The sequence below is a fragment of the Toxorhynchites rutilus genome, chromosome 3, assembly GCF_029784135.1.
Source record: "Toxorhynchites rutilus septentrionalis strain SRP chromosome 3, ASM2978413v1, whole genome shotgun sequence".
NCBI lineage: Eukaryota > Metazoa > Arthropoda > Insecta > Diptera > Culicidae > Toxorhynchites > Toxorhynchites rutilus.
The window spans coordinates 214,924,768-214,945,685 of record NC_073746.1 but is presented as its reverse complement, the minus strand read 5'-3'; the positions used below and the strand labels follow the sequence as shown (position 1 = coordinate 214,945,685).

Below are 20,918 nucleotides of genomic sequence, written 5' to 3'. Positions count from 1 at the left end.
AAAAAATGGATTTTTCGAACCACCCTAAAATGGTCACCCTAACAAAAAAATAAAAAATACGACTCTAATAATTTGCTATAAAACTACCACTTTTGACGACAATCTTAGAAACATTATATCGGTTTGGCATGGAATGGCTGTATATTGAGCTGGTGAAACATAGTTGCAGCCTTGATAAACCCACAAAATTTCGTCAAGATACTAAACAGCTGGGACCTAGTTATATCCGAGTCATTCAATTTTTGCCCCATAACATTCAACTTGAGTAATCTAAATTCGTAATCCAAGCCCCGTTAGGCTGACGCCATATGAGCCTTAATAAAAATATATATTTTGGATAAAAAAAACAAACCTTAATGATTTGATGCTACAATTTTCTCAATTCGTTGAAACAGGTAATAGAAAAGGCTTGGATTACGAATTTAGATTACTGAAGTTGAATGTTATGGGGCAAAAATTGAATGACTCGGATATAACTTGGTCCCAGCTGTTGGATGTCAAATGGCGTGATGGGGAATTTTTGTGTCCATTGCTAAGGTCGTTTGTAAGACATTTTTCAAGGCCCCGCAAAGCTTATGCGATTGAGCCGTACAAATAAATGAACTGAATAAAAAGGCATTTGATGACGTTCATTAGCATGTTGATTCCCACAATTATGGACTCTATTTTGAGAGCGAAGAATGTATCGGCTCAAGGAGGAGCGTCAAAGATGAAGTTGAAGGAAAATTTGAAAGCAAAGTACAACAAAGCCATGTAAAGCATCGTACAATCCAGAGACGAAAAACTTTCCTATGATTTATTTTGTTGTATTGACACGACTTTAACAACCCATATAAAAGAAAAATAAGTTCAAAATGAAAATACCCCCCCCCCCCTACGCGCGTTAAGCAATTTATGCACGACGCCTTACGGTGAAAATATGAAAATAAACTTTTATTTTCATTTTTTTTTCCTCTAACTTTCCGATACAGATTTTTTTGGCTTAAAAATAAATATGTACAGATTTTAATAGTAACTGATAGTAACCCTGTTCGAGATGCATCTATCGGTGCATGCTTACTGGCTACTTTTAAATCCATTAAAACACGTACTTTTTCATATTGGCTCAGGAAACATACCTCATTCGGTCCCAAAATCGAAGCTGATATAGGGGCCCGTAAGTATATTTAGGAAAAAAAATGGATTTTTGTTACGTAATGATCACGGCTAACCCTCCTCCCCCCCATGTCACATTAAGTAACGCAATCTAGATAACCCTAACCACTACACCCGCCCTCCCCCCACCCCCCTTAGCGCGTTAAGCAATTCATGCACGACGCCTTACGGTGGGTTTAGACTAGGGATATATTCAGAAATATGATGAGATTTATAGAAATCATATCAACCGTTTACACTAGCGCGAACTTTTATTATGAATATATTCACACTTTCGGTGAATTTATTGACCTGAAGTAGAACTGCCTCCAACTTTAGTGATTTCTCTCCAGTGAGAAATTCATTAGCATTTACATATGTCTGAATTTATTCTATCCATAGTAGTTATATATTCCTCGAAGAAGTATATGATATATATTCTCACCCGTTTACATCTATTTTCGCGTGAATAAATCCATCTATAGCTATAGATCTCCCTAATGTAAACCCGCCATTAGAGATGTTGTAAATTCGCAATTGTTAGCATTGAGGGATTAACTGACATAACGCTATTTACAAGCGCTAGACAACTAGGCTGACAAAAGTCATCCTGATGAATGCAAAATGACTATCGGTTATCGGAAATTAGAAAAAAAAAACTAACATCATTTTCAAGGGGGCCAAGATACTTTAATAGAAAATTAACACAAACAGGGTGCATAGAAATCTCCCATTCTACATGGACATACGAGCTGTTATTGTTTATTCTTATCTCTCTTAGTGCAGTCGGTTTTTATATTATCGTTGACATCACAATAATTAAATTTCTTAGGATAGAAAAATACGGTTGATACAGAGGTTCACCATTATTACATCATATTACATTCGCTTTTAGCATTCTAGGACAACTACGGTTGTGCACGAAGCTTGTAAATAAATTCGTACATTTTTTTTCTGCTTCACCTCAAACTAACCACCATTCTGCTCTCTCACTGTTAACTAGGGTTTTTTCATGTGTTGGCCGTTTGGTTCAATTGACCCCATATAGAAACTAGATCTACATAGTCATTTTTTTTTATTTCTGGTACGACAAACTAGTCCTACGACTCATTGTTGGAGACATTAATCGATATTTGTTGTTTTCAGTTCGACCTCTTCGAGGAGGGAATTTGTGTCATATATACTGCTAAAACGTAATTACTATCACTCCCAACGTTCAAAAATTTATAACAAAATAAAGCGTTTTATCTCTATCGTTAAATCTATCACCTTATCAACATCGTTTAAAATGTTCGAATTCAATTTTATACGAGTGGCTCTATGTGCGAATTGCGTGTGGTGTTTCTTTTTTTTTGTTTGGAAGGAAGAAAGGAGCAACAAATTAACCTGTACGAAACTTGAACAATTACACTATCTTTTTGTTAAAAGATTGGTTAAAATTAAACAATTTCCAGTATTTTGATTATTCCTTCACTATTGCCAGCGATAATGATATTGCTCTGTTTTCGCCAGCAAACCGCCGAAACAAACTCACTCCCGTCATTGCTCCTCTCTTGCTCAGTGATGGATCGTGGAACGGTGTTGTTGAATTTAAGGTTGAACAACTGCTTGGAGAGTCCTTTGTAGTAAACACACAGCGAATTATCTTCACTTCCACATGCTAAGTAATCATTGTTGGTAGCCAAGCCGGCGAAATTCTTCTCGTTGATATGACCGGTAAATGACCGGAGACAATACGGCGGCGAGTTGATATTCCACAGCTTCAACTGTCCGTCGGTACCCGCCGAAACGATCTCCGTGGTGTTCAGAAATTTTACGTACGACACAGCCTTTTTGTGACCCTTGAAAACACATAGTGGCTCCTTAATATTACGTAGATCATAATAGTGGACGCAATGATCTGCCGAACCAAACGCCAAATGGCAAGAGCTCTTTGGGTTGAATTTAACGCAGCACACGTTCGCTCGTGCTTCGATGGTGGCAACCGAGTGGTCCACGTTCAGTGACCACAGTTTGACTCGTGCATCATCCGAACCGGATGCCAGCAGACGCGTGTCAACTTCATTGAAATCAACGCACCAGCATCGCTTGTCATGCTCTTCGTAAGCTTTTGTTCTGGATTTTGTGCCTACGTCCCAAATCGATACAATGCCTTCGTAATCGCTTGAGGCGAGGACCTCCTTAAAGTAGTTATTCCATATCACGCACGAGATTTTACTGTTGCAAACCATCTCGTTGATAGGATAGTTGATATCTGCTGCCGCGTCTCGGATCGCTGTATAGTAATCGAAAATCTTAATCCGTTTTGTTACCCCAGCTATCGCGAACAGTTCGTTGTCTTTATCGAACTCAATGCTGGATACGATAGTGGAGACGTAGTTCGCCTCACTCGAGTAGTTTAACGTTGCCAGTGGCCGCAGGGCACTGTATTTGGAAAATTTGATCAGATTTTCCCGAAACGTATCCAACGATCGACTGGATTTCGTGGTATCGATCGAACGCGTTGGTGTTGATGTATCCATAGAACCAGAACTTAACGAACGATCCTTCCCAAAGTACAGCTCGTCGCTTCTCGCTGCGAAGTAGCACTGTACGAACTCATCGAAATGTTGATACATCCGTTGCTTGCGAGCCATAAAAGACGACGAGTTGGGATCGGTTTTGTACAGATTGAAACCTTCGATCAAAGATTCGCTGCGATTCGACGGGACGGTAATTGTATCGATCTTATCAATTATTTTAATTATTTCATTTTTGATTGCTACCACGTGTTCGTCTTTTTCATCTTTCACGCTAGCCTCGACTTCCTCAACCGTGGGACAATTACTCTGAACCTCCTTTAGAATTTTTTCCACGTCCACCAGGTCATTTTTTATCAACGCAATCTCGTTCAACACTTGCGACTGCTGGCGTTCCTTCTGCTGTAACAACTGTTTGAGAAACTCGTGCAACAAACGATTCTGGGCAGCACAAGACTCAGCCTCCAGCAACATCTTTCTCTGGTTCAGTATCTCCAACATTACATTCACATCGGAAAGTGACAGTTTTTTCGACTCGGATGCCAGAAAGTGCTTAAGCGTATCCCCCGAATCGGTATTGCTGCAATCATTTCGTTTCCCTTTCAGCTTAAACTTGGTGATCAAATCGTTGAGCAAGTAATTCGGCACAATGAATTCCTGGGAAGTGAGAGTAAAATTACATTTGGGGCACTTCTTGGTCATGTCGATCGACTTGATAATGCAGTGATGACAAAACGTGTGGCCACATTTGGTGATGTGTGCTTCGTTGATAATGTCAAAACAGATCGGACATAAAAAATCATTGCTCTTGTCTTCGATACTTGTGGGGATTCCATTCATCGCTGTTGTCCTCTTTTTCCCCGAAGAAAATATAAATGAATCACTCGAATTCCCTCCTCCTCCTCCGCCACCTCCACCAACTCCTCCTCCTCCTCCACCACTTCCAGACATTGGCTCGCCGGCGCTAGATGACGAAGACTGTACGTCCGACAGCAACCTCCGGGTTGTCATTTCGATGCCAATTTTTGCTTTTTATGGTGCTTGCCGTCTGCTTGTCAGAAATATTATATATCACCTTCAACTGGAATACCACCTCGCTCAGATCTCGCTTTCGCTTTTAGTATTTTCTATTTGAATCTTGATTTTGTGTTTTTTTTTTCTTAGAACATAACAGTGGAGCTGAAACGAAAGTAATGCCAGAAATCAGCGAGATGTTTTTCTTTTTGCATTTGAATTGGAAATTACCGACAGAATAATTAAAGGGAAAATCTTAATAAAGTATAAAAAGTGTTGCGCTCCTGTGCACGTTTTATGGCAAGTATATAACTTAAAGAACTTCAAACAAACGAACAACGTAGTCAGACTTTATCTCGTCTAGTTTATTTTGACATCTTTGCCGCGCAAACTACGTTGAAACTCTAAAAGGCATTTTTCTATTTCGTCTCAGTTCTACTGTTATGAATTTAGGTGAATAGTGGGTAGACATCTAACAATTCAAAGAGCTAAGTGATGGCGAAGAAAGGTCAATGTGTTCCGTCAACTGGAAGTGAAACTTCGTTCTCATTCTCAATGTATGTTTTTTATTCTCAAACACTGCCCCAAACTCATCAATTCAACTGAACACATGATTCCGGAGGAAATATCTATCTGCCGATGGGCTGAACTGCTATACTCTGTAAACCAATTAGATAACAATATTCCATGAAGCTACGAAGGACATTTTTGCAGTATTGTGTGCAAAAGATACAATAATATATGCCAGAAACTATTTGTTGCAAAAGTTATGATTTGTACATCAAGTAAAAGTATAAGCTGAAAATCATCAACACCGTTAACATCTGAAGACGTCACAAACTAGTAAAGCCCTTATTTGTTGGTTAGTACAATGCGAATCTTAAGCAAATCATGCAAATCTTATCTATTGAAAGCAAATTAAATGAATGTGATCGTGATGTGAAAAGCCTCTTCATTCGACTTTCCCGCCACTTTTTGTAAGTTTTAAATTTAAAGTCTTGAAAGGTGTCATTTCCGTAGCTGTCTAATATGAACCAGAGCTGCATTATTTCACAACTGACGAGCCACGTTTGTCACTTCCTACTGACAAACATCTTGATCAAATGGTGACTGACAGTACGATGCAACACTACGCATGTTAAGGCTGATTTAGACGATGCCATTCAGCGCTCTAGTTGAAGTATCCAGTGAATAGAGAACAGACACTCTGTTCAAGTTAGAGGCCAATTACTTGTTCGACACTGGTACAAGTAACTTGAACAGAGTGTCTGTTCTCTGTTCACTGGATACTTCAACTAGAGCGCTGACTGGCATCGTCTAAATCAGCCTTTACTGAGTTTCGTCAATACGCTTTGACCAATCAAGTAGGCGGTAAAATTATCCGTAACGAATTGATGATTGTCGCAGATTGCATTTTATTTTCATCGAGCAAAGCTTCGATTTTCGTTCCGGTTGTTGTTTCTTATATTTATTGAAGTACATACTATGTCGAACACGCGATAACGTGTGAGCGATTGCAAATAATTTAGGCAACGGAATATATAATTGATCGAAGCTTGAACAATCTCTACATGCTGAAATAATGATGAAATTTCTCTTTTCGTTGAACTTTCTGTCCGATATCGAAATTCACGTATTTGAAAGCCCGTTTAGACTCATTTATATCCTTTGTCCTCCTCGAAATTTTAGCATTTTATATAAGAACTAGCTGACCCGGTAAACTTAGTCCCGCCCAAAATTTATTTTTCGTTATCACATCCACGTTTTCTTACTAAGCGCACGTTCATGGGTCCAATCGTAGAACTGTTCATTGATTGATCTTCTAATCTACCCTTTGAAATTTTTATTTACTATGAAATTTCAGTACTTCTACCAAAACTCGACATTATAATATTAGATTATTTTCAGACACAATTCTCGTGTAAGATTTTTCATTCACTTGCAAATAACATGTTTCTCCGTTACCTGGAATAAATGTTCGATACAGAAAATATGATAGAATGAAGACAGCCCTAAATCGGACAATACCTTTCTCGAGTTTTGCTCTTATGAATACATTCGGCGATCCATTTTTATTCATATAGATAGAAGATCTAGGAGCGCGTTTTATCGCATTGAAATCCATTTCGACTTTCGAACAAAAATCAGTTTTGTTAGCGCAAGCATCAAATGGACTAACAACGCCTGTCACTATGTAATTGTAGAACATATGCGAATTGAATTTTCCGAATTTTCCCATTTTCCCCTTTTCCTTCAAAGTTTTCCGAAAAAATTCAATTGTCATGTTTGGTTGAAATATGTGTATTATTTTTACGGGACCCCCTCTCCATTCCAGAGGAAAGGGTGACATACCATCATAGAAACATTTCTCGTACCCAAAAAACCTCACATCCCAAATTTGGCTCGATTTGCTTGATAAGTTCTTGAGTTATGCAGAAATTTGTGTTTCATTTGTATGGCAGCCTCCCCTTAGAGAGGGGGTGGAGCGTCTAACCACCATTCTTTGCCTCCTAAAATCTACACATGCCAAATTTGATTCCGTTTGCTTGAATAGCTCTTATGTTATGCAGAAATTTATGCTTCATTAGTATGGTAGCCCCCTTTTAGAGGGGAGGAGTGTCGATTCACCATAGAAATGTTTCGTGCTCCCTAAAACCTCCACATGCCAAATTTGGCTCGATTTACTTGATGAGTTCTCGAGTTATGCAGAAATTTGTGTTTCAAGTGTATGGCAGTCTCCCCTAAAAGAGGGGGGAGGAGTGTCTAACCACCTTGCCTCCCAAAACCTCCACATGCCAAATTTGGTTTCAGTTGCTTGATTAATTCTCGAGTAATGCAGAAATTTGTGTTTCATTTGTATGACAGTCCCCCTTAAGAGAGGGGGGAGGGGTATCAAACTATCATAAGAAAATTCCCCGGCCCGAAAAATCCCTACATAGCAAATTTCATGTCGATCGGTTCAGTAATTTCCGAGTCCATAAGCATCAGACAGACAGACAGAAATCCATTTTTATATACAGGTCGAACTCGATTATATACAATTCTGGACTATATTATATACAGTTTGAAAAAAAAAATATGTTTCAAATATGACAAAAAAAAGTTCTACAACTCTGTCATTGTTTAAATTCGAACATACGCATAGAAGGATTTTTTTCATCAAATATGATCGTCTTTCACTCCTGAGAGATTCTGGATAAATTTATTTTTTTCATGTGAGAAAGGTGTTTTCTATTTTTGTGTCCTAATTTTTTTTCGGCGCGTTTTTATGTTCATCATTGAGCTTTTATGACAAAGTTGTTGGAAAGTCAACGAAATTTAGAAGATATAACATTGGAAACCCTACCGTCTGAAATTATCACTGATGAACGGTACCGACTACAATTGATATGTTTAAATAGAGTTCTGAAGGAAAAATGACGGGAATTGCAGAATAGCAGTATAGCTAGCTTTTCAGCATGACAATATCACTGCCCATGATTGCATAGGAGACGTAATCACCAACACCATTAGTGTTGGGAAAACGCAATTTTGTTGTTTTTCTCGCTACAAGCGTAACCATGCAAATTTCCAATGAAATAATCTGTCTAGTTGAAGGATGTTATCGGTAAAAAGACGGCGTAAGAGATTTTGCGGGTTAAAACATATTTTTTCCATTTGGAAAACGCTTACATTTATTAATTCGGACAATCAATCGTTTCAATGAACATTTGTTCGCATAGCTAGACGTATTCACCAGGTTGCTTTGTCGGTAGCGTTAGTATTTCTGACAATAGTCAAAACGTCTCCGTCGGTATTTTCAGTTGTTATCAGATAAAATCAAAAAGGTTTGGAAGAAATTTAGTGAAATGTCTGGAAAAAGTGCTCTGGTTTTGTTGCGAGTCTATGATAATACTTTTTTTTTGAAAACTCTGGGATATGTTAAGAACAGCAGGTTCGTGTTTTTTTTTCAATTAATTGAATTTGTAAAGGCAATCTGCAATGTTGGTAATTTTAGCAACATGATTTACCGATATCACGATCAATCGCGGAGTGACTTACACCATCGGTATGAGTAAATACTGAGTATGTGGATTAATTCGATGTCGAATCCGAAGAGTTATAATGCTAAGAATCAATACTATTTTTATTTCAGTACTGATCTGATTGTTTCATTATCTACATGAAGATTCAAATACAGAAATTTAGGTAATTATAACATTTAAAACACAATTGCTTCTCTTTGTTCATCGCAGTGCAGTGTACAAAAAATAGTAATTATATAAACAGTATTTCAATGGTTTCTTATATTCATATGTTAGGAAACACTAAGCAATAAGACACTATCGTAACAAGCATGTTTGGACTCTACAAAGAATATGATTCAAATGTAGATTTAGCTTATAGCACATAATACTTATAATTGTTGATTTTCGAACGATGTATGAAAGCTGTATGAAACTACGTCTGGTATGCGGACAAACAGTGGTTTTTCGGAAACTTTTATTCTAAATTGCTCAAATGTTTTCGAACAAAAAATGTTTGTTTGCATGTTGAGCAAACGTATTATATTGCGTAGAATGCGAAACGGCGAAAAAGTCGATTTTGTTCATTTTGTCGCTTACGTCCCCTATACAAACATTGGTAGATGGTAGATGAGACCACATGTTCAGGGAAGAATCTCGAAAAAGTGAAATGGGAGCGGTACCGTTCTTATGGAGAAATCCAAAATCGGCTTGATAATTGAATCTACTTAAAATAACTAAATTTCTGTCAGCGTGAAAACCGTGTATTACCTGAAAGATGGGCCCATGGCTTCCGATGGAGCGCACTTTGAATAAAAAGTAAATAAGTTTTGATCAGTGGCGTCTGGTCCATCTGTTCAAACTGTTCATAGCACAGGTAGGTAATTTAAGAAATGGTTTTTTGAAAAATTATTTCACATTTGTAGATGAGTTGTAGATAATCTTTTTTCTAACTAGCTAACTCGATGAACTTCATTCCACCCACAATTGATATTTTCATTTCAATAATTTCTGACACTCAAAATCTTACAGAAATTACTTAAAAATCTCACAGATTATTACTTACAAGCGTAACCATGCAAATTTCCAATGAAATAATCTGTCTAGTTGAAGGATGTTATCGGTAAAAAGACGGCGTAAGAGATTTTGCGGGTTAAAACATATTTTTTCCATTTGGAAAACGCTTACATTTATTAATTCGGACAATCAATCGTTTCAATGAACATTTGTTCGCATAGCTAGACGTATTCACCAGGTTGCTTTGTCGGTAGCGTTAGTATTTCTGACAATAGTCAAAACGTCTCCGTCGGTATTTTCAGTTGTTATCAGATAAAATCAAAAAGGTTTGGAAGAAATTTAGTGAAATGTCTGGAAAAAGTGCTCTGGTTTTGTTGCGAGTCTATGATAATACTTTTTTTTTTGAAAACTCTGGGATATGTTAAGAACAGCAGGTTCGTGTTTTTTTTTCAATTAATTGAATTTGTAAAGGCAATCTGCAATGTTGGTAATTTTAGCAACATGATTTACCGATATCACGATCAATCGCGGAGTGACTTACACCATCGGTATGAGTAAATACTGAGTATGTGGATTAATTCGATGTCGAATCCGAAGAGTTATAATGCTAAGAATCAATACTATTTTTATTTCAGTACTGATCTGATTGTTTCATTATCTACATGAAGATTCAAATACAGAAATTTAGGTAATTATAACATTTAAAACACAATTGCTTCTCTTTGTTCATCGCAGTGCAGTGTACAAAAAATAGTAATTATATAAACAGTATTTCAATGGTTTCTTATATTCATATGTTAGGAAACACTAAGCAATAAGACACTATCGTAACAAGCATGTTTGGACTCTACAAAGAATATGATTCAAATGTAGATTTAGCTTATAGCACATAATACTTATAATTGTTGATTTTCGAACGATGTATGAAAGCTGTATGAAACTACGTCTGGTATGCGGACAAACAGTGGTTTTTCGGAAACTTTTATTCTAAATTGCTCAAATGTTTTCGAACAAAAAATGTTTGTTTGCATGTTGAGCAAACGTATTATATTGCGTAGAATGCGAAACGGCGAAAAAGTCGATTTTGTTCATTTTGTCGCTTACGTCCCCTATACAAACATTGGTAGATCAGACCACATGTTCAGGGAAGAATCTCGAAAAAGTGAAATGGGAGCGGTACCGTTCTTATGGAGAAATCCAAAATCGGCTTGATAATTGAATCTACTTAAAATAACTAAATTTCTGTCAGCGTGAAAACCGTGTATTACCTGAAAGATGGGCCCATGGCTTCCGATGGAGCGCACTTTGAATAAAAAGTAAATAAGTTTTGATGAGTGGCGTCTGGTCCATCTGTTCAAACTGTTCATAGCACAGGTAGGTAATTTAAGAAATGGTTTTTTGAAAAATTATTTCACATTTGTAGATGAGTTGTAGATAATCTTTTTTCTAACTAGCTAACTCGATGAACTTCATTCCACCCACAATTGATATTTTCATTTCAATAATTTCTGACACTCAAAATCTCACAGAAATTACTTATCTGTATATAGACCACATGATATATAATTATATAATATATAAACCTGACATAGACTAAGACGCTTCAAATATTGACTGATACTGATATTGAATGTTCAATTCCGTTACTCCGTTCTCGAGTTAAACCGTAAAGAACTGAACCAAATCATTTTTATTTATATAGATATACAAAATTTGCAAAAAAAAAATTCCAATTTCCCACCTCTCTGAATAGTTTCAATAACTTTTTTGGTCTAGAATATCCTCATTTTCATTTCTGTTTTATCAGTAATGACTACCGGGTTCCAATTATTCATCTGAACCCACCGTCATTCAAAAACTTTTCTGCATCCCCAAGCGCGACAGCGCGAACGCAGTCAGCTATGTATGAAGCGATCACTACTACTAATGTGTGTTTTGCGTAAAAATGATATTTGAGGTTCAAAGTTCTCTGCCAAACGAAGCCGATGGATACGGTAGAAAGCATACAAACTAGAGGTGTGCAAATCAGCTCATCATGATGAACAGCTCTGATCATATCAGCTCATCTAAATGAGCTGTTCTTTATGAACAGCTCTTCAGCTCAGTTTTCAGTGCCGACTTTCAATTTGGGTCCCAAACTCGATAGCCACGAAGCCAGTTTGAAAATGTTAAAATTCAAATGAAATTTTTCACACCATATTATTAATTACTTGAAACACGTATTCCAGACTATTATTTACAACAGACTCGGCGAGTACAACATTTCCGACATTTTTACTGAGGCTTTACATTACAATAGAAAGTTTTCTTCAAAAAAAAAAACTTATGAGATTTTTGCACCGCCTGCAAACAAAGTGTTTTTCATTGAAATAGAATACTCATTTGATACACAGAAGTTAATTTTCATAATAATTTGAATTTTAAAAACGTGTTCATTCTGCCTGAGAGCCAATTATTATTTTTGGCGCCCCCTAAACTGGTAAACAAAGCTCAATGCCGTCAACGCGAATATAACAGTTGAAAAGACGAGGGACATATGAAACTAAACTGATGTCTTAACACGAAGAGCGAGAGACGGTCAGTTCATTTGAATCTTACAGCTCACACACTCTCTTCAATTCTACAGCTCTTTTCTCTCCTTCATCATCATCAAAGTGAGCTGAAGAGCTGTTTGATTTTTTTTGCGAGCTGTTCCGCGTCAACTCACTTCAAAGAGTCGATTCTTCGGAACAGCTCATGAGCGGATGGCACATCTCTAATACAAACCATTGATGATTGAACGGGTAGCTCACTTGGTCACACATCGATTCTGCAAACGAATACCGTGTAACAAAAAAAAAACAGAATGCCATACTTGTACACCTAATATTTCAAATAAATTCAAAAAAATGTAACTAACAGACCCGGCGAACTTTGTCCCGTCCAAAATTGTTCTTTTTAAATTTTCTCCCAATTTTTTTTTGCAGAACATATGCCTAATCGATTTTTAGCAGCATCGAACATTCTCGAACGTTTTCATATAAAATTTATGATATGCCAATAGGGACGAGAGTTTCTGAAAGATGGACATAATAGAATTATTTTCAACACATAACATGTCAAATAATAAATTAAACAGAACGAATATTTGACCTTATTCGAACCATTCTAACTATGTCCAAAGAAGTCTTAAGGTTACGTATAAAAGATGGAAAAAAAATTTGGTTCTCAAATGGGGATCAACACTAGGGTAGGAGCCTGCCCGTTGGTCTCAAATGTTCCTATCTCACGCCTCCACGAAGATCATATGACGACATTTTTAGATCGGGCGTGAACTGGAAACACACACCTGGTCTTGGCTCTGCGTTTGTCTCCATGTTAGGAGCGGCGCCCCGAAAAGGTTCCTCTGGCAAGGTGGGACTCTAATATACCTTGCCAACCCGCTGTCTCCCGGGCAAAGGAGATACACCCAGAAAATGGAGCTACGTTCACGAAGAATACTCAGAATGCGATCGCCCGAGGAGGGTCCCCGAACTGGAGCTGGTTCTGGAACGGGCGTAAGAGCGAGCGTCCAGCGGCTGGAGGGCGAGGTGCAAGAGCGGGCCACCAGCCGGGTTCAACCCGAAGAGCTACCGCCACACGGAAACAGCAGCCATCGACATCACCCAAGAAACGCTGCGCCTACGAGACGTGTTGCGACTGCCAGACGACAGTCGTCCACACTTGTGGGTACCACTAGGTGCCGGATCATGTGGACACACGAAATGAATGAATTCGTGATCCGCGCCTATTACATCTGCACTGCTTTGGAGAAGGACATGAGCGGTCGCCCTCGAATACTAACAATGTTCGATGAAGCGTATCCAGAGTTCGTCGGGAGGCTTGATCAGAACGCGATGAACGCGAGGCGTAGAGCGATAGTACGCAACAACATGCTCTCCCAAACGCAAATCGACGAGATCAAGCAGCAGGTGCAGAGAGAAATAAGCTCCAGGAGCAACAGAGCAAGAGTTGTGTCGAGACGAAGTTCAGTACGGCTGAGCAATTCATTCGCGAGTGGGGCACGCGAATCAGCACCAGTGGAGGCCACAGTACAACCACCCCCTGAGCCGGAAGACCCATAGCCAGATCTACAACTACTACGCGATCTGGTCTTCCACTACGACGAGGCGATCTCACAGTTCCGCGACACAGACCCATTGTCGCGCCCCAGGATCCCGAAGTTGCAGCATTCTCGCAGGCTGACAAGTGCAGTAAAGCTCATGAACGAGCACGTTCTTCCGCTGCACTTGGTTGATGCTGAGAACATGGAGGAGCTGCAACTGAAAGTTTACTGTGTTGCTGTGGCGACCGTCAAAAGTTTAGGATACTGTATAAGGCCAAGGGGCGGACTGCTCCAACATCTCCGTGAAAGGCGTGAGCCTCCATGGCGAAGGAGATTGGAGCAACGGATCCTAAACAAGCGTGCCGCAATTGAAAGACTGATGGCGTATAAAAGAGGCAGCAGATCGGCGAAACTATGTCGCCAAGTTGCTGTGATCGTGCGGCCTACTGATCTTCGCCAGCTGGGAGCTCACCAGCTGACGGAAAAACTCGACACACTGGTACAGCAATTGAGCGTCCTAACAAAACGGCTGAAACGTTACTCTGACTCTGCAAAGCGCCAACAACAAAGTCGGATGTTCAGAGACAACGAAAAGACGTTCTACGACCACATTAGCGACGAGAAGCCCGACTACCGCGAAGGTTTGCCAGATATTAGCGATGTGACGAACTTCTGGGCTGGTATTTGGGAAACCCCAGTACAACATCGCGAAGGTCAAATGTGGTTAAGACGGGAGGAGGAGAGTTGTGGTGAAAGTGGAGAGATGCCAGCTATCATCGTCGGAGAGAACGATGTCCGCGAAGCCTCGCGGTACCTGAGGAACTAGGCAGCACCGGGCCTCGATGGTGTTCAGAACTTTTGACACAAGAAGCTGACCGTCGCACATCCAAAGATAGCTGAGTGCTTCAACAAGGTGCTACGTGACCCATACAACCTTCCTGAATTCGTCACCCGTGGCGTCACCTTCAGCAAGACAGCAAAACATTGAACCCATCAAAGTACAGACCGATAACGTGCCTATCAAGTCTGTACAAAATACTGAGCAGCATAATTACCGCCAAAGTTTCTGCTCACTGCGAACAGCATCACATCATCGCAGAAGAGCAGAAAGGATGCAGGAAAAATACGCATGGCTGCAGAGACCATCATCGACGCAGTCATAGTCGGCCAGGCGGTATATAACCAGCGGAACCTAAGTATGGCCTACATCGATTACAGAAAGGCTTATGACTCCATACCTCACTCGTTTCTCGTCCGGGTATTGGAGCTCTACAAAATTGATCCCGTCGTCGTTAGGTTCCTGTAACATGCGTTGAGGCAGTGGAGTACGTCTCTGCACCTTAGTGATGGGGAAAATGTGTTGCAGTCTAGAACGCTGCAGATAAAGAGGGGGATATTCCAAGGCGACTCTTTCAGCCCGCTTTGGTTTTGTCTGGCACTGAACCCCCTCAGTAGGACGCTCAATAGGAACGGTCGCGGCTATAAGTTGAGGTATGGGGACGGCGCCAACGAAGAAGTGACCCATACCTTTTACATGGACGATCTCAAGGTCTACGCTGATTCACGTCAGCGTCTAGGTGTAGCTATCCGGGTTGTCGAAGATATAAGCAGGGACATCTGCATGGAGTTCGGCCTCGACAAGTGCCGCTGTGTCCACCTGCTGAAGGGACAACTTACCGAATCCGGAGGCTACGAGGTCTATGACGGCGAGTTTATACAAGACATGGTTCGTGGCGAATCCTACAAATACCTTGGATTCCGACAGCTCACCGGGATTCGCCACTCCGACATCAAGACGGAGCTGCGAGACAAGTTCTTGAGTCGAGTGAACTGTGTCCTGAGGACTTTCCTCGACGCGGGGAACAAGGTACGCGCGGTCAATACATTCGCGGTTCCCCTGCTGACCTTCAGTTTTGGTGTAGTCAAATGGAGCAAAACTGACCTAGAGGACCTTGAGAGAAGGATGAGGAAAGCATTTAAAGAGGCCGGAATGCACCATCCTCAATCGGCACTGGAGAGAGTTTCACTGCCACGCAAAGAAGGGGGACTTGGAATAGTCGACATATCTGCACTGTATGTTGCCCAGGTACGACAACTGCGCGAGTACTTTGCGGAACGCGCCAACCAAAACGCGCTATACCGGGCTGTCTGCGCCGCCGACAGAAAATGCAGCGCTCTGCACTTGGCGCAAGCAGAGTATCAACTCAACTGCAATCTGCAGACAGTGGAGGAGAAGATTGCAGCTTGGAAGCAGAAGGAAGTGCATGGTGCCCACCCCCATCAACTGGACCGGCCACACGTCGACAAGGCCGCATCTAATATGTGGCTAACGCGTGGTGAACTCTCTTCAGTAGTAGAAGCCGACATGATAGCCATCCAGGACAGGATAATGTCGACGAGAAACTGCAGGCGGTACGTCTGGCATCAAGACGTTGATGACATTTGCCGGATGTGCCATCAACCAAGTGAAAACATAGAGAACATTATGGGAAGCTGTCCCGTTTTGGCCAACGCAGCCTATACCGAGCGCCACAACAACGTGGCCCGTATTGTTCATCGACAACTGGCGCTCCAATGTGCTCTACTGGAAGACAACGTACCAAACTACCGGTACCTGCCTGCACCTGTCCTGGAAAATGACCGTTTCAAGTTGTACTGGGATCGCACTGTTCTGACCGATCTCTCGATCCACCACAACCGCCCAGATATAATGGTTTACGACAAGAGCGACCGCAAAGTCACCATCATCGATGTCGCTATTTCACTGAACCAGAATCTGAGGAGACCCACGGTCGCAAAATCTGCAAGTATCGACCATTGGCCGTGGAGCTCAAGGAACTGTGGGGGCTAATTGAGGTCCCAAGAATTGTTCCAGTCGTTCTCTCTGGAACTGGAACTGTCTCGAAGACTCTTCTGGAAGCGCTAAAGGTGTTGAACATGGAGAAGGAATTGCCCGGCGTCCAAAAGTCGGTCATCCTTAGCACCTGCGCGATTGTCCGACAATTTCTCTAAAACAGCATGCATGCTGTTTTAGTCCTGGCCGAGCATGCAGTTACGTGCATTCCGCAGAGCCTAGTCCCCCTTTGGCATTCAGAAGCCCGGGGGCAGGTGAAAATTCTGGCTAGGTTCGCCTAGTTAAGAAGTGAGATAAGTCTGCCAAAAAAAAAACAAATATAAAAAAATACAGATGGTCTCATACATTGCGTTTAAAGAACGTAATTTAGGAAAAAATATCAATTAATAAACACAACCTTATCTTGGAAATTATTTATCATATTACATTATTTATCAAAATGAATAACACACCTTAGTCATTTTATATTCATTACATTGCTCTGTTTCTAAAATATCTTAACAAAAACACAGTTCTGGTTATGATTGATTATGACTTGAACATCGCCAAATCAAATCGTGAATTGCAGAAACAGGGGATGTAGAAAAATTTAAACAAATCGAAATTTTAGTGAATCAATGATGAGTATTGACGGCGCCAGTGGTTGTATGGTTAGCGTAACAGCCTCACAATCCGATCGGCCTGGGTTCAATCCCAGCTGGCGTCGTTGGGATTTTCTGAGGCGAAAAATCTCTGGTTACGTCTTCCTTCGGAGCGGAAGTAAAAGAAGTTGGCCCGGCTCATGAGTTGTTGAGTCTGATAGGTAGGAACAGGTGGAGTCGCCTCCCTGATGTCGGTGATTGGCACTAAAGTGGCGGAAATAGGCCGACGAAAAATAAGCGAAGATAAAAAAAAAAAAAAAATGATGAGTAGACAACACAAAGCTAAACATATGTATTCGATCCTCACTATGCGATGAACATAAATTGCAGAGGATAGCAAAACATTGCTGCACACCGAACATTATTTACCTTTGAATGGACTTGAACTTCATTGACGTGCACTATGCCAAGAACGCCAAACGAGAGCACAGGATTATTTGTTTTTCCCTATTTTCACCTCTCCACTTCACACCACTCACTATTGTCAGGAGGATTTGACGTTGTTTGCAGTCGGTGAAGAGGGAAAAACTTTTGGGGGAAATCTCTTGCTTATTTTGCACGAAATGTTGGCTCGCATGCATACAGATGAACCTAATTCGGCAGCTATGATGATTGTATCCCAATGCCGTTATTGAACGCGCGGAATATTGAGCTTTGAATCTATGTGTGCAGACGAGCTTGCGGCTCACCGGAGCCCTAGATTGGTGTTTAAGTCATCGTTCTGTTGCCAAAGGATAAGGAAAGTTGATTGGTATTCTAACCTGAAAGTATGTCAAGCCTAGCTTTTGGAACAAATAGTCTTAATACAGGATTCGGCTATACGGTTATTATTGTCCTGAAATCTCACAAAAAATGCGACACTGCTTTTTACGCTATTGGCGTAAGCTGTTAATGCACCCGAGTAGTTTGTCATCTCTTCGATTATCCCTCCAAATTGTTCCTGTTAAAATAACAGTTGTCTACAACATTTCGACTTATTAGTTTGACTTGCTCATCAGCTCATGATGGGTCCTTCTGATCCTAACAAATACCTTCGGAGACTCTTGTGTTCAGCTAATATGGCACTTAAATTTATTTCTTATAATCAAAATTGTCGATAAAAAAAAATTTCAGTTTATTTCAAAGAATAAATATACACTCGACAAAAAAATTAGAGGAACAGAGTGCGAAGTCGGAAATTTTAAGTTATTTTTGACATGCTGTAACTTCGTCAGAAATCAACGCATATAGATACGGGATCATCATTTTGAAGCTACAACTTTCAGGTATTAGAATATTTTAGGTAAATATTTTTATTCTTGGTGTGTGTAGGTGTAGTGGCAACAACATTGGGAAGAAATGAAAAATCTATAAAAATCTTGTTTTTGACACTTTTTGAAATCGATGCAAAATTTTAAATATTTTTTTTTCTCGTCAAAATAACAAATTATCCTTGTGCAGAACTTATTGGAGTTTTCAAAACTGCCTTTCGATTTGCGGTGCGTGATTTGCTTAACATGCGAACATGTTAAGAAGAATTTCAATTATATCTTTGGAAACTCATGTTTCCCAAAACTTTGATACAGTTTCTTGCTATTCAATATACTGTCTCTCTACCTAATGGTTAATATCGAGGCAGCTAAAATTACATCCACACGCGGAATCATTCATGATTTTCGGTTTTTGTTTCCCTTTTCCACTTTTGATCAGTATTCGTTGCCATAGGGTGGTTTAAATATTATAGAATAACATGTAGAAGGTATTCTCATTAACAGAAATTTGAAATTCAAAATGTAACTATACAAATCCACCGCCTGTCCATATTACCCCTACTGTCCGTATTACCCGCGGTTCCCCTACCTGAAAGTTGTAGCTTCAAAGTGATGCACATCTCATCGATATGCGTTGATTTTTCACGAAGTTACAGCATGTCGAAAATCACTTAAAATTTACGACTTCGCACTCTGTTCCTCTAAGCCACTAAATAAATAACTCTTCATCTCGTTGCAATTCCTTAAGTAAGAAAACAACACAGAAGGTAATGGGCGTTTACGACCGTAATATATGGCTGGCGCAGTAAACTTGTACACGGTTTGTTTACCATCAAGGTTAATGCCATCTCAATTGTCTCGTCGTAAGGAGGATAACACCGTTAACACATTCATGTGGTGCTGCTACATTCTGTTTTGATTGTGATAAGCATTTCTTTTCAAACATTCATAGTTCCAACAATAGCTCTTCAACGGCGGCTATCGTATCCCTACCAACAATGCAGTGTTGATATGGCGATCAGAAAGCAAAATTATGTTGTGCGGATACTTGTTTGTCGGACGTCGTATCGATCGATATACGCCAACGATATGAGAACGCTAGGAATGGGTTCTGGTTCCTAAAAATAGTTCTAAAAACACACTCTCGCATCCTTCTGGCACGGTCCGGACAGGCGGAATGCACATTGCAGGTTTAAATGATGTTCTATATACCACAACCCCCCTGGACGTCATGCTGCGATATATTCGCACGCGAGAATAAAAAATCAATCATCAGCTGTTTAAAGACTAATTAGAGTTTGAATCGGTTGAAGCGCTGTGCGAATTGAATGGTAGTTCAATGGTAGCAGCTGGTAACAACGTTGAAATATGAATTCATATTTGTTTCAGTTACATTTGCATCGGTGGTTTTATACTAGAATGAAACGAATTTCATGAGATTTGTGTAAACTCTAACCGTAACCGAGCAATCAACTAGGCTCGGTTACGTACCAATACACTATACTGCGCGGGCCACTTCATAGTATTGTATATTCATGGCGTAGATATCAGATCTTCGTGGATTTTAAAGCCACTTAGAATACGTGGTTTTTTAAGATAAGATAGGAAAATAATATGTTGCTCCTGCTGCTGGGGCTACATGTCACGTTGTTTTCAAACGTGCGTACAAACTAACGGTAACACTGTTTTGAGAAACCGTTAGTAATGTTAGACATTACGACTAAGATTCTGAAGTTATGTAAAACATGATTTGTATTATATCAGCAATGTGATGAAAAAAATATTTCATAAATAAAATTTATCGAAAAAAAATCTTTAACTTTACTTGAACCTCGTATTTTTTAGAGTGGTGGAACAATCAAAATTTGGTAACCTTAAATTTGACTTATTTCCTTTGAGTGCACATTCAATAAAAACATGAAAATTCCTCATTTAGTAGGTGTATGCTTGTAGAATGTTTCCTCATCTTAATTTGCACGTTTGCTCTTCAGTTCTCAAAATGGCGTCAAAGAAAAATGGACACCCCTCGAAAATTTTGTACATTTTGTACCGAGTTTGTTCGTCGCAGAACGTCAGTTTGCTTTGAACCGTCTTGCGCTTCCCACGTCTCCTTCAAGTTCCACTTGACGATGGTCTAATAGCTCTCAATGGAGCTCTATGGTTTTGGGAGGATTCTTTGGGCACCACCATTACGTTACTCTCGGTATCAGGGCCTGAAATCTTCGAAGGTGAAAAATGAAGACCGACTCTATTCTCAGTAGCTTCGCTTTGACTAGAATTGCTTCGGCAGTCGCCCACAACAAAAAGTCTGGACTAGAGAATGAATTGACTAGCGTTGACTAGTGAGGATGACTGGTGAACTAGTCCAGTCAGTGATTATTTTAACTGACTCGACTAATGA

General features: G+C 40.0%; 1 protein-coding gene across 3 annotated transcripts in view; it reads right to left on the bottom strand.

Moving 5' to 3' along the window:
* The window catches only part of LOC129775651 (E3 ubiquitin-protein ligase COP1-like), a 43,684-nt gene that overhangs the window by 14,698 nt on the left and 8,068 nt on the right, over positions 1–20,918 (bottom strand). For 2 of the 3 annotated variants that reach the window (XM_055780631.1, XM_055780632.1), the window contains one exon: positions 1,437–4,832. The exons of the other annotated variant lie outside the window; for it this stretch is intronic. In XM_055780631.1, coding sequence (XP_055636606.1) covers positions 2,574–4,664 — 2,091 coding nt within the window. In that variant the 5' untranslated portion in view covers positions 4,665–4,832 and the 3' untranslated portion in view covers positions 1,437–2,573. Of the gene's footprint in view, positions 1–1,436; positions 4,833–20,918 lie in introns of those variants that run through there. 3 annotated transcript variants of the gene reach the window in all.